Source organism: Convolutriloba macropyga, unplaced genomic scaffold (genome assembly GCF_964194025.1).
Source record: "Convolutriloba macropyga unplaced genomic scaffold, txConMacr16.3 SCAFFOLD_1890, whole genome shotgun sequence".
Classification (NCBI taxonomy): domain Eukaryota; kingdom Metazoa; phylum Xenacoelomorpha; order Acoela; family Convolutidae; genus Convolutriloba; species Convolutriloba macropyga.
This window is the reverse complement of record NW_027450731.1, coordinates 27501-37471: the sequence shown is the minus strand read 5'-3', so window position 1 is coordinate 37471 and position 9971 is coordinate 27501. Positions and strand designations below refer to the sequence as shown.

The window sequence follows — 9971 nt, the reverse complement described above, 5'->3', positions numbered from 1 at the left end:
GAGTTGATCAGAGCTGGAGCAGGATAATTTCAGCGTTATGTGCACTATCAGAGGTGGAACAGAGCTCCCCCAAAGTAGGAGACCTCTCAACTCTGGGTCTTGTCTTAACACAGTAGAACACAGAGTAGGTCTACTCTGGACTCTGCCTTGAGAGAGATAATCACAGAGTAGGTCTACTCCGGTGTCAGCCTTGACAGAGTTGATCACAGATTAAAACTAACTATATTTCTATATTATAATCTTTTCATAAAAATGATGTTTGAAGTATAAAATTTATCTAAAGAAAAGACCTTTCTTTATTTACTATGCCGTTAGTGCACATTTTTGACACAACGGATGAACTTCAATGGACCAGCATTTTTTCTCAGCTGGACCCTTTGGTTCTGATAAAATCCTTCAGACTCTAGATGTGCCTCTGATCAGAATGCTGGTTTTTGTTTCCTCTTAGGAGAACCAACATCTCTGAGCCAGCTCTGTCAGGAGCTGTCCCATAGAAGGCCTGCTCTGAGCCAGCTCTGTCAAGAGTTGTCCGAGAGTAGGCCTGCTCTGGGCCAGCTCTGTCAAGATAGCTCAGAATAGGGCTACTCTGGGAGCTCTTCTGTTAAGGGTTAACACATACTTCTGCTCTGGACCTACTCTGTCAAGCGTAAAATGTGACCTAATCAAACGCTGCTCCAGCTCTGAGAGTTTCCCTGAATTTACTTTGTTCCAGTTATGATCTGCTCTGTAGGTAAGGTACGGGAACTGCAAAAATATTTAAGAAGTAGGCGGTGACAATTTTTTTTACCGCAATTCTAACGAAGTTTCACCGCCAAACCTCGACCTGTGAAGGGTCGGAACTGTGGAGCCTTACAAAGTAACCTCTTGATATTTCACCTACTGTGAATGGATAAAGCAGGATACTTGAAATTGATAACCTTAGTCGTATGCAAATGAATGAATACACAATATCTTTTTAATATTTTACCTATTTGACATCTAAAGAATTTTGCAACGGAGCATTACAACCAGTATTTTATATGTGATTAAATCATGAACTGAGATACCTGGTTAGCAGGAAACCTAGTTCTTATCAGTTTCCATAACGTTATCGATGATCGTATTTGCGACCGATATTACTAACAGATACATCCTTGGGGGTACGTTAAATGTAACTACACCATAGTACTCTTTAAGTAATCATGCCATTGAACAAGCCTAGCTTTGAGAAATAATTAACATAAAAAGGGAATGAGAATGTTAAGAATGTTGAGAATTTATGATGAGAGGGAGCTCCGAGTGATATAATGCGATGAAATCAAACTGATACGCAAAAGATTTTTATAATTTAATTGAAAGTGACTGTTTTCAGAAGGCCGTTTTCTTAGAGGTTGACAAAGCAGGGCTATGAGAGTGAGTCGCCATGCAATTTATCCTGTTATTTATTCGATTAAACACAAAAAGCATACTTAAAAACTTGGCCGCCGCTTGAATGAGTAAATCTGTACATAGCAACGATCTGTAATGTACTAAAGCAGAGTTATACTATGATTTTTTTGATTTTAATCCCCCAAAATTTCTTCAAAATTGAAAATTAGCCATTCTTTAAAGTTTCAAGACCATTTTTCATCAGGTATCGTCTTTTCCCGCAGTTCAGCAGCTCTAATTAACCCTGGACTCAACATTCGAGAAGCCATTCGAGAGCAAAATTTGGTAAAGATTACCTAGCAGTTTAAACTATTCTAGATAATCAATTCGACGTCTTCAACCACGGATATGATTGTGCTGAATGTATTCATTGAGTCCGGCACAGGAAGTGAAATAAAAATTGCGATCACTGGCGAATTGGGAACAGTTGAGCAAGAACATTCCTACAATTTCGCGTGAGTAAAAAAAATTATGGTCTAACTGCTTAAAATTAAAAACTTGAACACATTCTCAGTGTCATTTATAATAATAATGATTAGTTTTATAATTTACGCCAGTGGGGTAAAATTGAGTGAAAAATAAAACGCATGTGTGTTGCGCGTGGAGCCGATAGTATAAAATAATGCGTGAGGGTAAAACGCAAGAAGTTGTAATGAGAGCACGATGTTCAAGTGAAAAAAAAATTCAAAAAAATTCATAATTGCTTTTGCAACAATTATATTATAATCTTTCCCTTGTAACAACTCGAAAAGGAGTATAAGGATTCTACAGGTTTTTCTTATCTAATGTCATGACCTCAAATTTGACTTTTGTTAACGAACATTAACTTCCAAAAAAACTGTGCAAAAACTCACCCAATTTTTTGCAGCTTTTTGACATTTGTACAATTAAGCGCTTAAATTTTGATTTTTAAATTAACTTGCCTGTTTTTTTTCTATCGACTTGACTTAATAGTTTCAATTTTGTGGCTGATTCTTTCGTTGCAAAAATTTTATCCGACATGTAAACTATAAAATATCTCAGTAAACCTACAAATTTAGGTATAATTGTAAGTAATCGAAAAAGTAATACATCGTTTTTTGAAACCCTAACACTCATATTATGGTTTAAAAAGAAATGGCACTAAACATCAACAAATCAACAATTTGAGGAAAAAATACAGGAACCTTGATGGAAACTGTCGAAAAATTGTTATGCGCCCATGAGATCAGACAGCAGATTTTTACATCCTAATAGTTATACCTGGTTATTTACCGATAATATACGCGCAAGGCAATTGCATCATCGTATCTAATACTTAGTCAGAGTGTTGATAATATTTTGAGAAAAAAATTTTTTAAATTTTTTGAGTAAAATTGAATTGTGTTTCGAAATTTAGATCCATTCCAAGCAAAAAACACTTAGTTTTGCGTCATTCTACAATATACAGCAATTAGTTTGTAACTGGGTTGAGAAAAATTAGAAAATTATGTAAGATAATCGCGGTTTGTTTTTCACACCGCAATTTCGGTATATAATATTACTGTGAATTGCGGTGAGTAAGCGACGAATTTACAAAAATTCATCACATTTCACCGCTCACTGCACGTCACCGTCTACTACAATTTCACCGCTACCAGGCAAAGTAAGTTTTTCTCTTCGCATCCACCGCATTAAATTTCACTGCAATTGCCGGTGGGGTAAAAATGAGTAACAAAAATGTACATATGCTGCGCGTGGAGCCGATTGTATAAAACAGTGCGTGAGGGTAAAACGCACAAAATTGTAATGAGATTGAGATGTTCAACAAAGAGCTGATGAAACAACTAAAGTAAGAAAAATTCACAAATGTTTTTGCAACAATTACATATTGAATGTTTTTTTTCCACTATTTACAGAAATTGTTCAAACTATAGAAGTTCACTAATGTGTAATCTTCTTACGGAATCGTTTTGTACTAATTAACGGCCTCAATAAAAATATAAAAGCTTACGAAGAATTTATAAGAGGTACCGAAATCTGATATGATTCTCAGTTGCCGAATTAAATGCGTTGACCGCGCCCTTAGAAGCAATCACTGTCTTAACATAAGTACTCCTTTTTGAAGATACTTTCATGATTTTTCCCTGTTACGACTCGGATAGGAGTACAATGATTTGTTTTTCCTATTTGGTGTCAAGGCCTCAAACTTGATTTTTGTTATCGAACATTAACTTCAATTTTAGAACGTTGACCCCAGTTTTTCAACAATGGACGTTATAGTCCCTCCAAAGTATTTGAACCAGCCCTCCCCCAACGATCCCCAAACCTCACACACACACACACACACACACACACACACACACACACACACACACACACACACACACACACACATTGCTACCCCCTCCCCACACCTCCCGATACATACAAACACGTACTCCCCATCAGCTGCCGCCCCCTATCGCAAAATAACTGTGCAAAGACTCATGCAATTTTTTGCAGCTTTACGACATTAGTGCAATTAAGCGCTTAAATTCTGAGTTTTAAATTTACGTACCTGTTTTTTACTCTTGACTTTATAATTTCAATTGTGTAGCTAATTTTCTTCTGTTAAAACAATTTTACCCGACATGTAAACTATAAAATATCTCGGCAAACATACAAACTTATGCTTAATTCAAAATAATCAAAATAAGTTATGCATCGTTTAATGAAACCTTAAAACTCATAAAAAGGTTAAAAATGAAACGGTATTAAATATCAACAAATTAAGGACGAAATTGCAGGAACATGGATGAAAACTGTCGAAAATTTGTTTGGGCCAGTGAGATCAGACAGGAGATTATCATATCCTAATAGTTATACCAGGTTATACACTGTTAGTTTTAGCCTAGGCAATTGGATCAACGTCTCTAATACGTAGTCAGGGAGTTCATATTTTTTTGCCCAAAAATTTATTAAATTTTTTTGGGAAAAATCGGATTGTGCATTCAAAATTAGATCAATTCCAGGCCAAAAATATTTAGTTTAGCTTCATACTACAATATATAGCCCTTAGTTTGTACTACCCGGGTCGAGAAAAATTTTGGAAAATATGTAAGATAAGCGGTGAAAAAATTTTTTTCACCGCAATTTTCGTATATCATATTGCGGTGAGTAAGCGGTGAACTCAAAAAAAATTCACCACATTTCACCGCTCATTACAAGTTACCGTCCTACTACAATACCGTCCTACTACCGTCCTACTACAATCAAAAGCACAGTTTTCTGATTGCTGATAGAACAACTGATCAGCTTTCAAAGTAGATCAGCTTAGCTTCGATTGATCCGTCACTATAACTAATCTACCGTCGCTGTTGTCAGCATCATCGCTGCTGGGGTTGGATACTGTATCTAATGCTCACGATAGTGTGAATTAGTCCGAAGTGAAAAGAAGCAGCCTAATTAGTGTTTTAAATTGAGAAAAGTTTATCGCACTGCCGATTGCGGATTGAAAATGCAATTAGCAGTCTTCCGAGTACTGATATCACGGTATTCATTAGCATTAAGTCTGACAGTATGATTTTGAGCGTTCTTTGCGTCAGCCGCAAAATTGAGTGACAAAATTTACTTTTTTCGTCGCTGTTGTCCGTGGTTCACGTAATTCACAACTTGGAGAAAACTGACGTAAAATGAAAAATAGTGTTGGGGAATTGTCACTGTTGACAGTGCCTTAAAAACACGAAAATATGCGATTTGAATTCTAATACCAAAACAAAACGTGATGTTAATGACGCTGCACTTTTCCTTCAGAACCATCAACTCATTCCGATTCAGTGACCTTGACCCCGGTGACCTCTACACAATCGAAATGAGCGTGATTAGTCTCGGGAGGAGATACACAAGTAATAGGGGAGACCCCCCAGTTGCAGTTGTGAGAAACTACACTTTCCACGAATCCACTTATCCAGTTGAGCCAACAATTGTCACTGATATTACAGTCACTGAACATACAATACACTTTGGATGGACTAATCCGGCGTACTTTGAGGTAACTTTAATTTTATGAAACGAAAAATAAAAAAAAACAAGCCGCTTTCACTAATTGGGTCCGAAGTGAATGTGTATATTTCAGTAATCTATTTAAAAAACCATGAACTATCGTTGAAAAGAGCATTGAACGACCAAGATCTTGTTCGGAAGGATGTTTGCTCTACCCAAAGAAATGAAAGTGAAGTTGTGGCGATCGATTGTCGAATAACTGATCAAGGGAAACTCTTATTAATAGTCTGGTTTTCTCCTGAATATTTTTCAAGTGAGTTTATAAAATCGCTTATGTGCAAAATATATTATCATATAAGTCTGCTTTTTCTTCCCTTGAATTTATGAAAAACCCTTAAAATAGAAAAAAGTGTTTTATAATTAAAAATTCGCAAGTTTTCCTCGCTACATATAGTGCCCAGGTTGAGGTGCCATCCGAAAGTGACCTCTGATCAGACCGCGCCAGACGATAGTAACCTCTGATCAGACCATCCCAGACCAAAGTATCCTCTGATCACGCTAACGTGGGCTCGAAAAACCGTGTGCTCTCGAAATGCGCTCGAAACTGTCTCTGATCAGACCTTCCCAGACGGAAATGACATCTGATCAGACTGAAATCAGACCATTGTCCAGACGATTGTGCAACCATGGCTCAGTCCAAACTCAGACCATTGTTCAGACGATTGTGCGATCAGGTTAAATAACGCTCGAAATAGTCTGATCAGTGAATGGTTTTCTCTATGAACGATTTTTTAAAATTTTTTTTTCTTCAATTGATGTTTGCATTATCAAAATCATCTAAAGAAAAGACCATTCTAAGTGTATTGCCAAAAAAATGAAAACCTAACAGCTGCGAAGAAAATTATTTGGTTTACCAGTAGTGCATATTTCGAACTCATTGGGTGAATTTTGACAGCTTGCTATATAAAACGGCGTGTTCTACAGTTAATCAAAATTTCCTTTTTATGGTGACTGGGTTTTTCTATAAGCTGGACACCTTTGATTCTGATCAAAATCATCAGACTCTAGATGTGTCTGTGATCAGAATGCTGCTTTTTGTTGCCTCTTGGCAGAGCCAACATCTCTAAAATGAACAAAAAATCAAAAGAAAAAAAATTTTTGCTCGAAATGATATATATTCAGACCCAATTTCGCTTAGTTTCGTCTCTGATCAGACTAATGTGCGCTTTATCTATCTCTGAGCAGACCTTTCCCATCCGAAAGTGATCTCTGATCATACCATCCCCAGACTGAAGTGACCTCTGATCATACCATCCCCAGACTGAAGTGACCTCTGATCATACCATCCCCAGACCCAAGTGACCTCTGATCATAGCACCCGCAGACTTAAGTGACCTCTGATCATACCATCCCCAGACCCAAGTGACCTCTGATCAAAGCACCCCTAGACTTAAGTGACCTCTGATCATACCATCCCCAGACCCAAGTGACCTCTGATCATAGCACCCCTAGACTTAAGTGACCTCTGATCATACCATCCCCAGACCCAAGTGACCTCTGATCATAGCACCCCTAGACTTAAGTGACCTCTGATCATACCATCCCCAGACCCAAGTGACCTCTGATCATACCATCCCCAGACTGAAGTGACCTCTGATCATACCATCCCCAGACCCAAGTGACCTCTGATCATAGCACCCGCAGACTTAAGTGACCTCTGATCATACCATCCCCAGACCCAAGTGACCTCTGATCATAGCACCCCTAGACTTAAGTGACCTCTGATCATACCATCCCCAGACCGAAGTGAACTCTCATTATACTATTGTGCGCTCGAACCAAATCCCAGAACCTGTAGTTTTGGTTTGGCGTTGGACTTGGTCCGATCAGTGCATTGGACTTGTGCGCTGGACTTGGTCTGATCAGAGGTCACTTCCGGATAGCACCACAACCTGGGTGTGCATAATATTTGCTGATTGGTATTGAATAATTTGGAAATGGAAAAACCGAAAAATATCAATTAATCTATTGGTTAGTGGGATGACAATCAGTTTCTGCTGATCTAATTAACATCAGATTTCAGCGTTTTGCAGATTTGCTAAATATTAGAGAGATCAAATTCCATACCAATTCTCTTACTGGCAATCAACAAAACTGTGCTTGAATTTTATGAAGCTTTTTGTCATAAAAAGAAGTCTATTTGTGGATATCAATGTTAAAGCACAAACTGTCGATTTTTACATCCAAAATGGGAGCTCTTAAGAAGTTTTCCGGCAAAGAAGAGCAGTATTTTGCGGTCGTGAATTGTTAGTAAAAAAGTTTTTCAGAGCAAATTGCCTAAATTCAGACGCATACAAAGAAAAATCAGTCTTTAACTGTCAATTAAAGCCGGGGGTTGTTGTTCCTGTATAAAAACTACTCTCATTTAACCCCTCTCCCCCTTGCTAAAACCTGGACCACTTTAACTTTTTCATCGTTTCTCGGCCTGGTAGACGTATACAACAATGATTAATTTGTTTTTTCTTCAGCATGTGGTGTTTTTGTTGAAGAAGATTTATAATTTATAACCCCAATAACTTCTTGCAGAAAATCTACATTTGGTTGGAGCCAGCAGACGGGACATGTCCTTGCATCTTCGACAACCAGAGGTGAGCCAGACTATTCACCTGTTCTTCAAAGGATTTACTGATGGGATAAATGAAAAATTTATGTTTTGTAGCAGTTACATTGGGTCATCCATGAATTATTGAATTTGTCAAATCAATGTGGGATTTGAAGAAAAACGTAGACAAATGATTTACAAAAAAATTGAATGAAGCAAAGAGAAATTTTTAGCTGTTTATCAGCGAACTTCAGTAAAATTTGTGATCTTCAGTAAGCTTCAGTAACTAATTGGTTCAATCAGTTATCTAGAACTAGTCCGGGTCGAGGTTTGGTCAAAAAGCAGTGTAAGATTAGCGGTGAATAGCGGCGAGAAAAACCTTTTTTCACCTCAAACCGCCCGCATGTTTTAGCGTTGAATGCGTTGAATGTTTGTAAGATTTGCGGTTTTTAGCGGTGAAAAAAATTTTTCACCGCATTCATCGGATTTCTTACAGAAAAAGAAACTGCCGCACACGGTTTCGAACCTGTAACCTGCATGTCAACAGCTTTTTATTCCACTTCAACATCTGTCACTTACTTCAATGATATTTCTTGCGAAGTTAAGACAAGCAGTTTTGCGATTTCTGCGTTGAATAATTTTTTCGCAGCCTCCTGGTAGCTCTGAAAGTTTTTTATGCCGCATCCTTGATGCACTGAATTTTTTTTTACTGCATCTTGGTAGCGCTGTAAAATTTTCTTCTCACCGCATTCTGCTGATAGTGGTGAAAAATTTCTTTCACTGCTAAAGCAGTGAGAAAAAGTCACTGCTTAAAAGTTTTTATTTACCGCATCGTACTGAGCGCAAATCTTACACTTTATTATTTAAATTCACCGAAATCTTACACCTTTTAGCAATTTTAGCGTTGACATCTCGACTCGGGTAGGAAATACATTAAAAAATACGGATGAGGGCCCTATTCTGTCCACACACACACACATACACACAAACACACACACACACACACACACACACACAAGCACACACACACACACACACACACCTGCATATATATACATATATATATATATATATATATATATATATATATATATATATATATATACATACATATATATATATATATATATATATATATATATATATATGAAATGAATGTATGAATAAGATATGAAATAAATGTATGAAGAGGTCATGCCTATATTTTCAGTCCAAATGATGCAACGATAACTGATGTGGTAGCTGGTAAAGAATACCTCACGCACCTTCTGGCCGAGAGTGCTTTCGGTCGAAACAGCACACTGTTATCGTTTACCCGATCTCTCTACACTGATCTTGTGTCTGTAAATAACACGCTGTCAACCCACGCACTGCTAACAGAACTTGAGTTCGAATCTGGAGTTGGATCAACTGTTGAGATGTATATAGCGTGTTCTGATTTCCCGTTGTCCTGGCGAAGAAAAAAGGCTTTTGAGTATGTTGATTTTTTCAGCGTTAAATCGATCAATTTTTGCTCTTAGATTACTATGCTATATGCAGATTTTTTCTATGCTGTTCGTCTAAAATATTCACCGAATAGAAACTAGACTGGACTGGCGGTTATTGACAATCGTACCTAATAGTCATACTCTCCGGCACGCGCACACCTGGATTACAAAACGCACACCTGATTACCTTATCAGAGAACAAAAAACAAAAAAGTGGCTGCCGGAGAATCGAATCATTTTTTTTATAGGCGCAAAATTATTTTTTAAGCAAAAGGAACCAAAATTTATTGGATCAGAAAAAATCGTATGCACAGTTCATTTTCTTTCCAAGAATTGTTGTAGAGACATATATAACAGATAGAAAAATTTTTTTTGTACAGAAGTTGCAGATAAACTTATGACACATTGGGGTATGAATAAAACATAGCCGATAGATTACGGGAAACAACTCAAAGATTGGTGCAATGAAAATTCTAATATAACCGTACCAATTTCAGAAAGGTTACAAAAAAGAAAAAAAGTTATGTAGCTAG

General features: G+C 37.3%; 1 protein-coding gene across 1 annotated transcript in view; it reads left to right on the top strand.

Annotated features, from left to right (window-relative positions):
* Nucleotides 1-1755: 1755 nt before the first annotated feature.
* The window catches only part of LOC142356110 (uncharacterized), a 25788-nt gene continuing 17572 nt past the window's right edge, over nucleotides 1756-9971 (top strand). The window contains exons 1-4 of the mRNA XM_075408078.1: nucleotides 1756-1862; nucleotides 5161-5398; nucleotides 7936-7997; nucleotides 9162-9425. Of these exons, the coding sequence (XP_075264193.1) occupies nucleotides 1756-1862; nucleotides 5161-5398; nucleotides 7936-7997; nucleotides 9162-9425 (671 nt within the window). The remainder of the gene's footprint in view (nucleotides 1863-5160; nucleotides 5399-7935; nucleotides 7998-9161; nucleotides 9426-9971) is intronic.